Below are 18252 nucleotides of genomic sequence, written 5' to 3' on the forward strand. Positions count from 1 at the left end.
CTGCTTCCTTTCCTTCTTCATTCATTGTTCTTTTTCAAGATGAACTTACAGTTTCCATAAAACAAGTTATTCTGTGGATAATAGAATGTTTGTGTATGTGTTGGCTTTATTTCTCACCATGTGATTATCACTATTGGAATTTAGGGCAAGCCTAAGAAGAATGAGAGCCTGTGGAGTATAGCAAGAGGTGTTATTAGAATGTTACGAAAAAACTATGGTTGTGTCCGAGTGGATTTTGCACAGCCGTTTTCCTTAAAGGTGAGTGTTGAAATGAAACCAGGTTGAAGCATCGACCTGGAGTCAGGAGGCTCCAGTGCTGACTCTAACAGCACCTCTCTGTGTGACTTGGGGCTGGTTTGCTCTCCTGTAAAATGAGGACTATGAGAAAGGTGGTGTTGCCTAAATTTTTCCACAAAATTTGCCTATTGACAAAGAAGAGTGAGTATCTGTTTTTGGGAGATATCAGGCTCAATATTTATTGCTATTATTATTATTTTTAAATTCATGAGCATCTAAGGGGAACAAAAAACACGTAGAAGGAATAAGTTCTAGTATTTGATAGTACAGTAGGGAAATTTTAGTTAATAGTAATTTATTGTATATTTCAAAATGAAAGAGAAGAATTGTAATATTCCCAACACACACAAAAAAGGTAAGTGTTTGAGGTGATGGTTATCCCAATTACCCTGATTTTATCATTACACATTGTATATAGGTATCAAAATATCACATATACCCCAAAATATGTACAACTATTATATATCAATTAAAAAACCCCAAAAGCCAAAAAAATGTTTGAGATGGATGAATAAATAAACGAATAAATAATTGTAAAAAAATAAAAATTCATGTGAATCTTGCATGTGCCTTTATAATATGTATTTATATCTTATGTTTTAAAATTGCCTTTAGGGGAAAGTTTTCCAAATACCTCCCCTAAAAGCTGGGTAACTTTTTTGTTTGTTTGTTTTTTGAGATGGAGTTTCATGCTCTTGTCATCCAGACTGGAGTGCAGTGACGCAATCTCAGCTCACTGCAACCTCTGCCCATTAGGTTCAAGTAATTCTCCTGCCTAAGCCTCCTAAGTAGCTGGGATTACAGGTGCCCGCTACTATACCTGGCTAATTTTTGTATTTTTAGTAGAGACAGGGTTTCACCATGTTGGCCAGGCTGGTCTCAAACTTCTGACCTCAGGTGATCCTCCCACCTCGGCCTCCCAAAGTGCTGGGATTACAGGTGTGAGCCACTTCACACAGCCAAAGCTGGGCAAATTTGACAGGATGATGCTATGTCCTATTGTGTAGAATCCAGTACCACACATCCTAAGAGATGGTGCCATCCACATGGAAAGTCTGGGACTGGCAGGTCCCTGAGGCCCTTGCTGTTTTAAATTCTTAAGATATTCAAATTGTAAAGGAGAAGGAGAAGAATGGGTACTAAAGTAGGGAGCCCAGGGATAAGGAGCAGAAGATCCCGCCTCTCCTTTTATTCTACTTTCTGGCTTAACTTTAAGAGATTCCAGCTGCTGTGGTAGATGCTTGCTGGACTTAAATGCTTTGATCTTTTAGAACCTCATCATTTCTTTTCTTTTTCTTTATTTTTTAAATGGTCACATAGCTCCTCTGTCTTGTTATGATTTGCTTTTAGATTGAGGTTCTTTTGAAAATAATGTGATTCTTGGGTTGCCAGATTTTTTAAAGTATGATTATGTCTATCATCACTGTTAATGATATTAAGAATGTCAATTTTATGATGACGTGTGAGAAAAGTTAAAAATTTCTTTTAATTTTAAAATGATTTTATTTAAGCATCCTATTCTTTGTGTCTTCAGTTCTTAAGTTCAGCTTCATGCTTAGCAACAATCTGTGAATCATTCTGGACTTCTGAAGACAGTCTAGGCCATAGAAAGTATTTCCCATGCTCTATAGCGTGGCTTATTTCATACACAACTGCCTTTTAACCTTTGGAAGATGAAATTACATTTTATATGTTGATGTGAAAGTGAGGGTAAATGATCATGTTATATTTTTTTTCTCCAGGAATATTTAGAAAGCCAAAGTCAGAAACCGGTGTCTGCTCCACTTTCTCTGGAGCAAGCGTTGTTACCAGCTATACTTCCTGCAAGGTAAAATTTGTAGAATTTTTTAATGCTAATCAAGCTATCAAACATCTGTTATTTCTTGTATTGCATAGATGAACCTTATTAAAAATGTGCACATTCTTATTTTCACTTCTTTACTCAAGTAACTTTTCTCTTGGTCCAATAAGGAATATTGAGATGACATGTTTTCATATTAGTTTGGAAGTTTTTAATTATTTGCTTATAAAAGCTTTTTGATTTTGTGAATTATATAGGAGTTCTTATTTGATTTATGCTTTTTGAATGCTTGAACTGAGTTTTTGTAGTAGTAGGTTATGCATATTGTATGTAAGTGAACCATAGAAAAGGATTTTGCTGTTTGAATTTTTCAGAATTCAAATTGAATTTTAACTTAGATAAATTGAATATGAAGCCTTTCCTTTCATATGTGGAAGTGTTGAATTTTCAGAAATGTTTTAGAATCTGGCATCTTGCTTTATGTATTCTTTCTGCCAGTGGTTTTGGAAGTGATGTATGAACAGACTGTTTAGTCATAACTAAATAACAATTTTTGGCCAGGCCATAATATAGTCTATTATGGAGGAGACTAACCCATAGAAATAATCTATGTGTGGTTTAAATTTAAAGTATATAGTAATTTAAAGTATCTAATTCATTTAAAGATCAGTTCCACATAGTTTGCCTTGTAAAAGAGTGTGGTTGTGGGTTGACTTTCGAAACACTTTTTAGACCCAATGATGCTGCTGATGAAGGTAGAGACACATCCATTAATGAGTCCAGAAGTGCAACAGATGAATTCCTACGAAGGAGGTTGATTGCAAATCTGGCTGAGCATATTCTATTCAGTAAGTAGAATACCAGACTCTTTAATTCTACAATTTAGATTCATCATGGTGTGGTACAAACTATAAGGTTTTGGAATCTGCTGAGGTTAGTTTCCACTTCTATTAATTCACAGGTGGTGATAGGTAAGTTATTAGAAAGAAGGTGATACCATGGGGATTTGAGGTAATTGGAGTTAAACATCTTATACAGTGTCTGGTAATTGTAGGTGTTCATGTGGTAGTTGTTGTGCTTTTTAAAGATAGTTATTATTAAAATGATTTGTTGCCTCTGTTGCTCATTAATGTGTTTTATTTGAACTACTTGAACTAATTTGTGGTACAACGTCTAGATTTATGGTTGCATGTCCATTTCTGCTTTGACCCCATGAGTTTTTATAATGCAGCAAATACGAGTGGCCTTGTAAAAGCTTTGCCTTAGCCGTGGAGAATACAAAATGAATAATTAATGGTTCTGAACTCAACGAGCTTATGTTCTCATCAGTGGGATAGTTATACACAAATAATTAAAGTGAACCTGGAGAGGAGTGTGAGTTCACTGCAGGATCAGTCTTCTTTAAGTTCCAAGTTGTACAATTGTGTACTGTTGTGGAGGCTGCTTTAAAATCCCAAGGCAGCACAATGGTTCTTTGCTGCTCAGCCCAGTGGTGATTTCTTTCTTGCTGCTCTCTGGGCCAGGACCCTGATGATACTTTCAGCGCCTCCTGCCAATGTTACTGGGGAGGCCTCCCTCCCTCACCTGGCTCCTCCCATTCTGGAGGCTCCTATTCCTGCTTGACTTTGGGTCAGAGGATTCTTTCTCAAGCACATTTGATTGTGTCTCTCTCCTGCTTAAAATCTGGATACAAAAAATAATACCTTATTGTCGAAAAGTTGGAAAATAAAGATGAAATAGATAGCAAAAACCCACTACCCAAATAACCATTGGTGTTGCTGTGTAGTCTCTAAAAATATTTTTTACAGTTTTGTATTGTGAGCTTTCCATTTGTAACACATATATTCATATTTAAAAATTCTTTATAAATATTTTAATAGCTATACATATAGTACCGAGTACTTTTTTTTAAACACTGGAGACAACTTCAATTACAAGTAGTGATGAAGTGTTCATAAATGTATTGTCATCTTAGAAAACTCACAAATGTTGTTGTGATTTCAGATGATCATTCCATGGGTGTGCTCAGATTTGATTTATATAATTGTAATTTTATGCAAATTCACTGTAGGGGTATGCACTGTAGTCATTCTCAAATGTGTTTCTGTGCCCTTCCTTCTTACGTCTGGGTCAGGTTGAAAGAGGAAATACAAATATATTGAGCACCCATTACTGTGGCTCCTGTGCCGGGCCAATCATTTGATTCTCACACAGTCTAATGAGCTAGGTAGTATTTTCATTTTACCAATGAGGAAAGTGAGGCCAGGAATTCAAGTAATTTGCCCCAAGTCATGAAGTTAGTTAGTGAGTTAATTAGGATTTGAGCCCAGACTTTTCTGACTTCAAGTCAGCTGTTATCCTTTTACTACACCTTCATTTTACCATGGTGAATACCAGCAAGAAGAGTGAAGTGGAGTTGTAGTTATAATAGACTAGGTGGGAGCAAGTCAAGGAATATGGAAATGGGAGATCCTGTAGAACTCAAACAGGCTTGTACTTTGGGTCTTGATATTTCAATGAAAGTGTCTCTTTGTCATTCAGTAACTAAATTCCATTGGCCTGGATTGAAGGTGGACCTGTCTTAGCCTGTTATATGATGAACAGTGATCTCTAATGATGTTCCATTATACCAGAACACTGTAATATTATAACTTCCTTTTGGTAAATCACACTTACGGGAAATGTGATAGACGACTTTTACAATTTTAAATACTCCTGTTTAAAATTTAGGTATTTCAAAAAAGTTCAGCTATATTTGTAAAAAGTGCAACTAAAAAAAGCTTTGTGTTTGCCTTCCAGCTGCTAGCAAGTCCTGTGCCATTATGTCCACACACATTGTGGCTTGCCTACTCCTCTACAGACACAGGCAGGTATGTCTGCAATGTCACCTGCAGTTAAGTAGGAAGCATTAGAATGTTTTGTTAGCTGCTCAGATACATATTCAAGGGCAAATTTGGCCCACTCATGGCCAGTACTATGAGGTAAACAGTAAAATAAGCTGAGGACCCTGCCCAAAGGAGCTTATCAACTTGGTGGAGGAAGAATCTACATTTAAAAACAAAACAAAACAGACTGCTTAATATATGTAGTACAAAGCTATTGCTTGATTAATACTGTTAATGTAAATAAGATCTATTTCATTAACATGTGGTATGTATTCTGATAGCAAATGCTTTCCAAACGAATTGATTGACATTTTAGAACCCACCGTTTATCCTCCCAAAATACATTTTTCTAAACTTTATGATGGAAGAGACCACACCAGTCTTGTTCAGTCATGTTCTCAACACCAAACACAGTGCCAATATATATAGGCAGATAAATATTTAAAATGAAGGAAATCTTGCTAAAAAATAAGCACTCCTTACTTGCAGATGGCTTTTTTTCTCTCCCTTGTGATCTTATGTGTGCATATCATGTTTCATGGCTAGCGTGTTCACTAGCATGTGTAATGCCTTGACATTCCTGGAGGACCAGCTTTTTAAGCAGTTTTCTGACTTGCTCTGCATTGGTGTTCTGGCCCTACTTCTCTCTGTGCTAGCAGTGAGCTGCAGGAAAGCCAAGGCAAGAGGAAAGTCTTGGAGTGTTGACCTCCCAACTTTTTGGAAAGTAGGTTTTCCACTGTCATGATACCATTTCTGTCTCTTTCTTTAGGGAATTGATCTCTCCACATTGGTCGAAGACTTCTTTGTGATGAAAGAGGAAGTCCTGGCTCGTGATTTTGACCTGGGGTTCTCAGGAAATTCAGAAGATGTAGTAATGCATGCCATACAGCTGCTGGGAAATTGCGTCACAATCACCCACACTAGCAGGAATGATGAGTTTTTTATCACCCCCAGCACAACTGTCCCAGCAGTCTTCGAACTCAACTTCTACAGCAATGGGGTACTTCATGTCTTTATCATGGAGGCCATCATAGGTATGTCAGTCCTTGAAATATTTTCGGTAATTTTCATGGAAAATAAAAAAGCTTAAAACACATAGTGGTATCTGCTTTAATTTGGGTGATAGCCCCTTGCTTGAGGGAATGTGGCTGTAATTTTAGTTTTCAAATGAAAATGTAATCTCCTGTTATATCACCGTTTGTAACTACAATGAGTAATTACTGAATTGCCATTTGTATAATATTACCCTTATTTCTCAGGAGAGGTAGAGTGGCCTACAATCCAGGAGCTGAAAATCTAACTGAGATGAGACATATACAGGGCAGCAAAGTGAGTGGAGGGCCTCATTTGTGATTAAGAGAAAAGAGAGGAAGGAGAGAAGAGGGGGCTCATGTGTTTGGAGAAGGTTTTTGATGCAGTTGGGATCATATGGAATCATAAGCATTTAATCTTGTGGGATTTACTTAAATTTCTCGAAATACAGACCATTATTTTTGATGTATTAATAATCTCTTAAGGTTATCTGAGCCAGTTGAAGTTTTTCTTGGAGACTTTGAGCTGGCAACTTCATTGTTGCTTTTCTTTTCTTAGCTTGCAGCCTTTATGCAGTTCTGAACAAGAGGGGATTGGGGGGGCCCACCGGCACCCCACCTAACCTGATCAGCCAAGAGCAGCTGGTGCGGAAGGCGGCCAGCCTGTGCTACCTTCTCTCCAATGAGGGCACCATCTCACTGGTGAGTGAAGACTCTTCAGCGTTGCCTGGTCTCTTTGCTTGAGCATTTTCGTGAAAACATAACCTCCGTGTTTTTCTGTTAGAGAATGTTTGGCCCATTTTTGATACTTTATATTCCACTCCTGGATTTCAGTGACCACCAAACCAATATGTCATTTACTATCTTGGTTTGCTCTCTGGGTCACTGCTCCACTGAATCTATCCTGCAGTATGAGCCATGATAGGACAGATTGCTCAGTGTTCTCAGGCAGTCGCATCCGAAGCTAGTGAGCACGTATTGTGTGTGAGCCACTGGGTCAGTGGTTTGTAAATAATTAACGCACCCACCTGTAGATGATGGAATCACAGATGGTAAGAGTCAGAAGCAGCCTTAAAAATCATCTGCTCGGCCAGGTGCTGTGACTCATGCCTGTAATCCCAGCACTTAGGGAGGCTGAGGTGGGCAGATCATGAGGTCAGAAGATCGAGACCATCCTGGCTAACACGGAGAAACCCCGACTCTACTAAAAATGCAAAAAAAATTAGCTGGGTATAGTAGCACACGTGTGTAGTCCCAGCTACTTTGGAGGCTGAGGCAGGAGGATCGCTCGAACCTGGGAGGTGGAGGGTGCAGTAAGCCGAGATCGCGCCACACTGTTCTCCAGCCTGAGTGATAGAGAGAGACTCCATCACAAAAAAAAAAAAAAAAAAAAAAAAAAAAAATCATCTCTCAACCTCTCTCAATTTACAAATGAGGAAAACAAAGCCCAGCAGTACTAATGAGCATTTATATTATATACCCAAACACTTGGGTGTTTATCATGAGACATATATATTTAGCAGTAGATTTCCTTCTTCTCAAAATCGTCCACATGTAGAATTCATATTTTATTTGAATTCCGATATTTTCTTTTGTATGAATGTGTCTTGAGATGTTGATGAGATAAGGGCATGTGTTAGGGGTACTGCCCCTCCACGCCGTGCTTTGGGTGAGGTGTCCTGGTGGTCCTGTTGGGGAATCTGTTTTGCATGAACCGTGGGTGGTGGGATGGGAGGGACAAGGGCGGATAAGACTCGAAGATTGACTTTGTTTTTTCTCTGGTTTTTGTTTACTTATTCCAGTGTTGTGTTTCCTCAATCACCACGTTTGTATATGGTATTTATTATAACTATTGCAGAAAACTTGTCTTAGAAAGTAAAAGAAATAGGTGGGGGGGGGGGGGGGGAAACTGATAAGCAGTCTTCAGAGGGCTTGCCACGTTGTGGGTGTGGGGAGAGAATTGAGCTCAGGAGTACCCCTTGCAGGTGGTGCAGTGTTGGGTGCTCTGCCAGTTAAGTGACAGAGGTCTCTTCTTGGGCTTTGTCCATGACTGTGTGTGTATCAAGACAGTGGGCATTGGGAATCACAGGACTTGCCCAGTGGGGTGACAGAGGTAACAGAATGGAAGGCTTTGGCAGCTACCTTGTACCATGTTTTCTGCCTTTAAAAAAAGAAGTATAAAATGGTGGCATTTACATCTAAATGACTTTTCTTTTCAGCCCTGCCAGACATTTTACCAAGTGTGCCATGAAACAGTAGGAAAGTTTATCCAGTATGGCATTCTTACAGTGGCAGAGGTAAGAGGAAGAGCTTTCCTTTATTTGTCTGTATGAAGTTACTTGCTCTTTATTCCCTTTTCTACCACTTATTTAAACCAATAATTGGCCGGGCGCAGTGGCATGCGCCTGTAATCCCAGCTATTTGGGAGGCTGAGGCACGAGAATTGCTTGAATCGGAGAGGTGGAGGTTTCAGTGAGCCAAGATTGTGTCACTGCACTCCAGCCTGGGCGACAGAGTGAGACTCAGTCTCATAAATAAATAAATAAACAAATCAATAATTACATTTGGTATACAGTCATGTTCAGATGTAGAGAAGAGAAAAATAAGAATGGGGAGAATAAGTGTCCTTTGGATGATTTAATATTTTGGTTCCTATTTGTAAGTTGTGTTATCTAAAACATATCCTGACTTGATTCCGTGACATCCAGAAGTTTGTATGCTAAGTTGAGATGTTACACCTATCAGTATGCTTGTAGCTTGCACATCTGCAGTTTTCATTGTTGAGATTCTATCTTAATTTTGGTAGATTTAGTGTAGAGAGGATGGCCTGGAAAAGTAGATATCAATTTAGAATATGTGGGGGTACTTTTATTTGATCTTTCTGGTAGCTCTCCCCTCCCACCCGCCCTTTCTTTTATCCCTGGCTGTCTCCCGACTGAGTTTGAGTTTGGAAGGGAAGTGGATTGACATTATGAATGGCTAAACAGAGAAGAGCCAGGAAGGGTCAGAGAAGAGGACTGCCTTGTCGGCTCCACTGGGCAGTTGTTTGTGTGCCAGTGCATATTTATTTACTATCCATCATCTCCATGGCCTAGCACGATGACCAGGAAGATATCAGTCCTAGTCTTGCTGAGCAGCAGTGGGACAAGAAGCTTCCTGAACCTTTGTCTTGGAGAAGTGATGAAGAAGATGAAGACAGTGACTTTGGGGAGGAACAGCGAGATTGCTACCTGAAGGTACTTTGGTGAAGAATTCTGGTGGATATTACAGGGATATGTTGAGGTTTATGTTGCAATGAGATCAACTGGAGCCCTGGTGATGTCTTCATATCTAAAGAACTCCCCAACTAGCTCTGGTGCCTTCTGTGTGGTAAAGACACTCAAACTGTTTGAGTTGAATTAATACCTTAAATTATTTGGTTTAAGTAGAAAAGGAAAGGAGAGTCTGAAAAGTCAGGAAGATGAATGTTATAGGTGAGACTTTGACCATCCTTTTATGAAATACACAGGTGTATACCTGTTTATTTACACCTGCGCCCCTTCATGAGGCAGCAGTTTTGCTACTGAGCTGCCATTGGCCTGGTTGCTCTTTTTGAGTCACTCTTGCTGTCCCTCCCAAAATTTCATATATTGAGCTCTTTGCTGTCAGTTAAAACAAATACCATTATAGGAGAAAATTTAGATTAAGAAAAAGTCCCTGATTTAGAAAAGTCAATTTTGTCTAATTTATAATTTTAGAACTTGGTAATAATGACCCATCTTTTCTGAATACTCTAAGTGGATTACTCTTTTTTGACATTTAGAAATTGTCTTCTTTTTCACTTGGGCGGTATTAGTGTAGTTTTAAGATTGGGCAGTGATCTTGCTTTCACACTCCAGAGGGGCTTCACCGAACCAGTGTGTTTTGGGTGGGTACAGTGAGAGCCCTCCGGCCATAAAGCACCCCCGTCACGGTGGCCATCATTCCCCATATTGCTGGACTGTGGGCAAAGGCCATTTAGGGGAGGCAGGGAATAGGTGCTGAAGAAGGAATGAGATGATCTTAGTGGTCTCCCATTGGTTGGTTTGCAGATTTGAGTGACTGTTGAGCCCAGGCTTCAAACTGTGGAAGGCCTAGTCTTAGGAGCAGCTGTTTTCAGTGATGATAGCATATCATAATTATAGCATTCAGTTATGAAAATTTCTTCTAGGTGGCTGTTCAATGAACACAAGCCTCAAATACTATAAAAAAGTGAATGATTACCATAAAGAATGTGTTTGAAAGCCAGCAGTTGTTTCCAGCAGAGATTCTCTGCATGAAGGGCAGGGGGCTGCTTTCATGTAGTGCCGATGTGAGTGGCCATCTTCTCATGTTACTGGCTCTCCAGAGAAAGTCCTCTGTCCTCTTGCCTTGTGTCTCTTGTCCCTTCCTCATGAGTTCATCTCCTGATTTTGCACACTCAGGTGAGCCAATCCAAGGAGCACCAGCAGTTTATCACCTTCTTACAGAGACTCCTTGGGCCTTTGCTGGAGGCCTACAGCTCTGCTGCCATCTTTGTTCACAACTTCAGTGGTCCTGTTCCAGAACCTGAATATCTGCAAAAGTTGCACAAATACCTAGTAACCAGAACAGAAAGAAATGTTGCAGTATATGGTATGTTGAGTCACTATTTGTTCTTTTAAAATCTTGTTTTTTTGATTACAGAAATTTGCTAATTGTAGAAAATTGGAAAAATGCAAACTTATCCTGACCTCTAACACCGTAGAGTATTACTATTATCTTCTTTGGTATGTTATATAAGTTGAATGATACAGTTCTACACTCTTACGTCTGGCTTTTTTCACATAACATTATTTTTGAGATTCATACATGTTGCATATAGTTTGTTCCTTTGTTCTTGTTATGTAGTGTTCCATTGTATAAATTACCACATTTTATTCATTCTGCTGTAGAAGGATATTTGGGTTGTTTTCAGTTCACAACTGCTTTGAACAGTGTTGCTGTGAGCATGTTTGAATATGTCTTTTGGTGAACATCTGTGCCCCTATATACAGCATATATATGGGAACAGAATTACCTGGTTGTAGGCTTTAGATATATTCGGCTTTAGTAGATACCGCCAAACAGTTTCCAGTACCTGCTTGTACTCCCACAACAGTGTGTGTTTCACTTGCTGCACATCTTGGCCAGCGCTCCGTCTTGTTTGTTTCAGGAGATATGATTGGGGTGGGAGTAGTATTTCATACAGTTGTAGTTTGGAGCTGAAACTACTTTGAATCACTTTTCAGAGCCAGAAGGAATCTAATCTAATCACCTCGTTTTATAGTTGAGGAAAATACCCAAGGTCACACTGCTAGTTAATGGGTGATCTTGGGATCAGAAATCTTGTTTCCTAACCTCGAGGCCTGTGTTTTCTCTGGTTCCACTGATGTACAGTCATCTGTGTACCACTGGGTAGCTTAAAGAATGTTTATATGCTGTCTCATTTGATTCTCACAACAGTCCTGGACAATGGATGTTTTAGGTATTTCTGTTTCCCTCCATTCTCCCTATTTCTCTCTCTACACCCTCTTTTCTTTCCCCCTCGCGTTCTTGTTTACCTCAATATAGGACAAAGTGGGTTTACACAAAGTAGGTGTAACAGCAAGTCAGCTGAGAACTCACAGGTTGCGAGTGGTGGACGTGGGGCCCCACCCCTGTCTGCTGACTTGCCCTCATTCTCTTCCTAGCTCCCCATACTTTCTTACTGTGGCTATTGGGATTGTCATGACTTGTTGGGCCTAACCATTTGACGGGGTTTTATTCTCTCTCTTCAGCTGAGAGTGCCACATACTGTCTTGTGAAGAATGCTGTGAAAATGTTTAAGGATATTGGGGTAGGTGTCCACCATGTATGGTATAAAAGCTATCTTAGCTTCTGTTCTCTTTAGATTGAGTCTGTTTGAGCTACCTTTGTGGTGGGGTGGACCCTGAGAGAAGCAGTTTCTGCTGGCTTAATGATACAGGCGTTTTGGGGAATGGAGCATGTAGGATGGGTTGGGCTATGTTGAAGGTGAAACCCATCAGTGTAGATTTATTTGAATGTTCTGGAATTTTACTGGTTTCACATTTATTCCCAAACTGCTATATATAACTGGTATCAATATGTTTCAAGGTGCTACAGGTTGAGTATCCCTTATCTAAAATGTTGGGACCAGAAATGTTTTGGATTTCAGATTTATTTGGATTTTGGAATACGTGCCTTAGACTTACAAGTTGATCATCTCTAATCCGAAACCCAAAATGCTCTAATGAGCATGTCTTTTGAGCGTCATGCTGGCGTTCAAAATGTTTCAGATTTTGGAGTACTTCAGATTTTTGACTTTGGGATTAGGACCACAATCTTGGCTCTTAATTATTCCATATGATTTTTAGTTACTTTCTTGTCTTTTTACAAGTATTTCTAGAAGTATCCTCAGGTGTCCTTTACCTTCATGATTGATGGAGAATGTGAGTTCCATAGAGATACTAGTGGCCTTTTGTGAGGGACTGTTTGTGACTTTATTCTAAGTCATTTTAGAGTACAGTTATATTGGTTAAAATTTTAGAATATAGTTATGTTGGTTGAACTCCATCAAAAAAAAAAAAGAAAAGAAAACCTTGCTTGCATTGGAAACTCCCACCTCATACACACACACATGCATACATTTACTTAAAGCCAGGATATGGTTTTGTGTGCCTTTACTGCCTTCTGAGGTCTAGGAAACTACAGGTCAGGTTGGTGATAGAAATTTATTTTTATTTTTTATTTTTTGCCTTTAATTTAATCTAAACTTTTTCTTTAGGTTTTCAAGGAGACCAAACAAAAGAGAGTGTCTGTTTTAGAACTGAGCAGCACTTTTCTACCTCAATGCAACCGGCAAAAACTTCTAGAATATATTCTGAGTTTTGTGGTGCTGTAGGTAACGTGTGGCACCACTGGCAAATGAAGGTCATGAGATGAGTCCCTTGTAGGTACCAGCTTCTGGCTCGAGAGTTGAAGGTGCCGTCGCAAGGTCAGGCCTGCCCTGTCCCTCAGTGATCTCCTGGAAGACAAGTGCCTTCTCCCTCCATGGATCTGTGATCTTCTCAGCTCTGCATCCACACAGCAGCCTGCAGATAACACTTGGAGGGACCTCAGCCTCTATTCGCAGCTCAATCCGTAGACTACAAGATGAAATCTCAATACATTATTTTGGAGTTTATTAAAGATTGACATTTTAAGTACAGCTTTTAAGGACTAATTACTGTGATGGACACAGAAATGTAGCTGTGTTCTAGAACTGAATCTTATATGGTATACTTAGTGCTATTGGGTAATTTGTTGATATATTATCTGGTTAATGGTTAATGCTTCCTTTAAAAATAATTGAGTCATCCATTCACTCTTTTTCAGTTTTATCTTTGTCAATAGTAGCTACATTTTTAATGGGAGCACCTTTTATCCCAAGTGCTTTATAAATGAATGGACTGATACATATCACACCCAGGTATCACTGTGCTGTCCTTTGCAGTCAGATATAGAAAATGTTTTTAAGAGGTATGTGAAAACAGACAGTATTAGTTTAGGTCGGGAACTGAGATATTGTAATCAAATAATTAACATCAGGAAGTTAATTTGGCTGGCAAAATTCTAGGGAAACTTGGCCAGAAAACTGGTGTTGAAGGCTTTTGCTCATATAAAAAAGTGCCATTGAGTTTTAAATGACCAGCAAATATTTAGAACCCTTCCTGTTTTATGTCTGTACCCCATCTACCCCTCAGGTAATACCTGCTTCTCACGGGTACAGCTGTTTCTTGGAAATCCTCCAACCAAATAGCAACTTTCCTAACTTGATTAGCTTGAGCTGACAGACTCTTAGAATACAGTGCTCTGGCCACAACTGATGAGGGCTTTCTGTACTGCACACAGACTGTGTACTGCACCCCAGTCCAGGTGACTGGTGCCCACTTGAATTGTGCCGTGCACAACCTGTCCAGTATATGCATGTGGTGGCCCTACTGACTGGTAATGGTTAGAGGCATTTATGAATTTTTAGCTTTGAGGAAAAACCATGACTTTTAACAAATTTTTATGGGTTATATGCCTAAACCCTTATGCCACATAGTGGTAAATAATTATGAAAAATGGTCTGTTCATAATTGGTAGGTGCCTTTTGTGAACAGGGAGCGTAATTATTAGTTTATTATGGTAATTAAGGTGATTTCTTAAATATCATGTAATGTTGAAACATTTTCTAACAGTTTACTGTTGCTTATCTCTAAGATATTATGGAATTAAGAATTTTTCCAGATGAGTGTTACATAGTTTCTTTGACTTTAGTATAAAAATACTGAGAATTAAGTTTGTACTTCTATAAGCTTGGATTTTAAACACTAATAGTATCTCATGAGTAACGTGTGTTTTGGGAGAGGGAGGGATGCTGATTGATATTTCACATTGTATGAAGTATCATGTTTGAAACTCGTAGCAATAATGCTATGCTGTTGTGATCCCTCTCAAGTTCTGCATTTAAAATATATTTTTTCTTTATAGGAATTGAGGTACTGTCAGTTGTAGTAGCTCTGATGTTGAATGAGATAATCACATTTTAGCATTCCATTTTACTGACTAGGGTAGAAGAACAGTTTTCTTGGCTACATTTGGAGGATACCCAGGGAGTCTTGGGTGTTCCTTATCTGGGGAATCAAACATTTCACTAGTCTCTTTTTTTCATCCTTTAAATTGTAGATTAAGGATTACTCAAGCTCACCATTATTCAAGGTGGGGACTCACTTCCCAGTGGATACTCTGCCCTGCCTGTCACTGCTGCAAAGAGCTGCTGCTTCGCCAGCCTAAGCAGAGAAAATATGGCTTCTCTTGCATTATTTTCCCTTTTGGTTGGTTTGTTTTCTAGAAGTTCGATCAGATGCTTTGAGGAATGCAATGTATGATTTTGCTAGCTCTCTTACCACTTAAGTCACTGTGAGGATAAATATGCATGCATTTTATAATTAACTGGTGCTTTGAAAATCTTTTTTAAGGGAGAAAAATCTCAACCAAAGTTATGCTCATCCAGACAAGCTGACCTTTGAGTTAATTTCAGCACAACTCATTCTTCAGTGCCTCATGACCGAAAAACAAAAAACAAAAAAAGAAAGCATCTTCACAATAAAGCTTCCAGATAGCACCGTTTTGCGAAAAGATATGTTCTCATTGTTTTCCAACAGTGATGGCTTCCATGTAAGGTTAAACAAACTAGGTGCTTGTAAATAATTTTATTACAGTTTACTCTATTGCATTTCTATAACATGAAATGCATGCCCTTCAGGGGAAGACTGTGAGTCAAGTTAAAAAAAAAAAAAAAAATTAAGCAATATGCAACTGCTCTCTGTTTTTAAAAATGAGAATGTCCTAAGTGATTCAGAAGAGAGGAAGGAATTTGTGTACTCTTAAAATTGCGTGAAAAACAAGGCAAAAACTAGTGTGAAGTGTGTAGAACTGTTAACTGAGATGGCATTGAGTCTTCCTTCTGAAATCTGTTAAATCTCACAAAGTCATGAGGGTATATGGAGAAAATATTTCTGGGATTACAATGAATGTAAGCCCAGATTGTGGAATTTCCAGTAACCTGGACTGGGAAAAGCATTTCCCATAGTATTCCATGTAATATGAGTGCTCTGTGAGATGTTCATCAGTGTTTTATAGAAATGGTGTTGCTGGGAACTAAGTTTGCACATGGAAACTTACAATGCACTTTAGCGCAGTAAGGGCTTGGCATCTGGCAGTGAAAAACTGTTCAACCCAGCATTGCCCAAACTATTTGACATCAGGACCTTTTTCTCCTTTGGGATACCTGTGAACGTCTCACTAATGTCCTGTGGAGAGCATTTTGGGAAACACTGTTAGATAGTTCTTTAAGGAGACAAAACAGTAATGAACACATGGCACTGGGGCAGAATTCACATGCATTTTGTAACATCCAGTGTGGCGTTGAATAGATGTGTATTTCCTCCCCTAAAGAAAATAAGCACAGAAAATTATATTGTAGGTGATTGGAGCTCTTTCCTTTGATAGAAAGAACAGCCCCAATGATCCTGGCTTTTTCACTGAACGTATCAGAATACATGGATGAATTGGGGTTAATAAGGTTTTCATTCAGATGTAGAAGAAAGTATTGTACAACTGAATGCAGATTTTTATCCACGGACAGTTGTAGTGTTTAGACGTGACAGGACCTATCGTTGAGGTTTATAAGACTTACTATGGGCTGTAAACCTATTTTTTAAAACTCTTTTTAGAAACCCGAGACTTGTCATCTGGCATTTTAGTTTAATACAAACTAATGATTGCATTTGAAAGAGATTCTTGACCTTATTTCTGAACATCTAAAGCTCTGAAATGTCTTGATGGAAGGTATTAAACTATTTGCCTGTTGTATAAAGAAATGTTAAGACTGTTGTGAAAAGAATTACTGTAAGGTACTGTGAAATGACTGTGATTTTGTGAGTGAAACATACTTGGAAATACTGAGTTGATTTTTATGCTTGTTAATGTATTGCAAGAAACACAGAATATGTAGTTTTGTTTTAATAAACCAAAAAATGAACATATTCTTGATGTGTTGGATTTGTATTTAAGACAGTTTCCTACATAATTCACTATACGAACAATTAGTCTTTTCTGACTTTATATAGCAACTTATTAAAATGCTTAACGATATCTTACATAAATGTATGAACCTACAGTACATGCTTTTATTATTGACCCACAGCTTTCCAAATTTGATCAAGCATTTGGAGATGTAGGTCTGCTTCTTAGCTGTTGCTCTCCTTTTATTTAGTAAATATTCATATTCTAGAGAGATTCTTTGGGTTTTTGTAAATATTTCTTTAAGCTTGGTGCTTTTTGTTATATTTTTACATATTTAAGTTTATAAAAAGTGTTTTCTCCACTAGTTTATCACAGTTGCTCAAACAATATTAGTTTACTTTTTTGACAAGAAAATTATTTCTTTTATCGAGCACAGATTTTGTGGATTCTTTGCAAGTTCTCAAATACAGCCTGATATCCAGAGTGTTCCTTCTGGGAACAGTGGTAAACGTGTGCCTGCTGATGATGTCCATGTCCTTTGGATGCATGATGTGGCTGTCAAACTGACTGACGCCCAAGACCATCCCATCCGTTCTCCAGCCAGTCTCTCTCCCTGAACTTTCTACTTGACCCCTTCTGATTTCCTCTGTGATGTTGCCGTGACTGTGCCCTTACTCTGGCACATTCATTCTTTGCATTAGCAACTCTCTTGCTGCTGCCAAAGGTTACCTTCTGTTTATTGTAGCTAAATTCTAACTTTTACAGCCACTAGGTAAGTGGATGTTAATTTTGAAGTCTCATCTCTTATTTAGTCTACTCTCTAATTGTAGTCCTATTATTTTCCTTTTTAAGCCCTTGCTGTCTTCTACACACCTAGCTAGTAAAATTCCAACATACCTCCTTGACATGTGCAAGGGCACTTGTGGTGTTGACACCCCCACCTGGCTTCTCTTGACCTTCAGTTTCCAAGGCCCTGTTGTCTCCTGTCTACCATCATGACTCCGTTCTTCTCCAACTCCTTGCCTCCCATCCCTTACCAGATGGTCCTGGTGGTGGTGCCTGGTCCTCTGATTTGAAAAAAAATTTTTTTCAATATAATCTGGAATTTATGTGAAAGCATCTAATTTTTACACGATGGTCCAACAACATGTATGGATCAAGTAAATTGCATTTCCAGGCCATTTCTGTCTTGGCAACTGCCAGTTCGTATCTTTTGGCCTAGGAAAAAGAAGCATGAAAGGATGAGTTTCTAGGTGCCCCTTCCAGGAGGAGCTAGTAGGCAGTCCCCAGGGGAGAGAAAGCTAACCTTGGTCACCTGACTTAGGCAGGACTAGAGCTTGAGGCAAGTATCTGATGAAGACTGGTGATGTTTAACTAGGCAATGAGAACATCTGGGTCAGCCTTTGACATCTGACTCACTCCTGTGCCCGTGTCAAAGAAAGTGTGTATCAAAACAAGCTAGCATTTGCTGCTGGCAATGGGCTACCTATGACAGGTGATTAGAGTAGATGATTGGACAAACACAATTTCTAGCCTTCTGGGAAAACGTCTTGCCTCTTTTGTCTTGCAGGTTGGTGGACAATCAGAAAGGAAAGAACACAAGTGGACACACCCTCAACTACCTGCTGAAAGTTCCCAACCTACGTGGCCGAGATAACATCACACAGGA

General features: G+C 39.0%; 1 protein-coding gene across 4 annotated transcripts in view; it reads left to right on the top strand.

The window, feature by feature from the left end:
* The window catches only part of GPAM (glycerol-3-phosphate acyltransferase, mitochondrial), a 33639-nt gene extending 17036 nt beyond the window's left edge, over positions 1–16603 (top strand). For all 4 annotated transcript variants that reach the window (XM_023206609.2, XM_023206611.3, XM_023206610.2 and 1 more), the window contains 11 exons: positions 145–258; positions 2040–2125; positions 2831–2946; positions 4898–4968; positions 5753–6017; positions 6574–6716; positions 8234–8311; positions 9110–9250; positions 10457–10646; positions 11810–11868; positions 12817–16603. In XM_023206609.2, the coding sequence (XP_023062377.1) occupies positions 145–258; positions 2040–2125; positions 2831–2946; positions 4898–4968; positions 5753–6017; positions 6574–6716; positions 8234–8311; positions 9110–9250; positions 10457–10646; positions 11810–11868; positions 12817–12933 (1380 nt within the window). In that variant the 3' untranslated portion in view covers positions 12934–16603. The remainder of the gene's footprint in view (positions 1–144; positions 259–2039; positions 2126–2830; positions 2947–4897; positions 4969–5752; positions 6018–6573; positions 6717–8233; positions 8312–9109; positions 9251–10456; positions 10647–11809; positions 11869–12816) is intronic.
* Positions 16604–18252: the final 1649 nt, after the last annotated feature.

This window comes from Piliocolobus tephrosceles, chromosome 9 (genome assembly GCF_002776525.5).
Source record: "Piliocolobus tephrosceles isolate RC106 chromosome 9, ASM277652v3, whole genome shotgun sequence".
Taxonomy (NCBI): Eukaryota; Metazoa; Chordata; class Mammalia; order Primates; family Cercopithecidae; genus Piliocolobus; species Piliocolobus tephrosceles.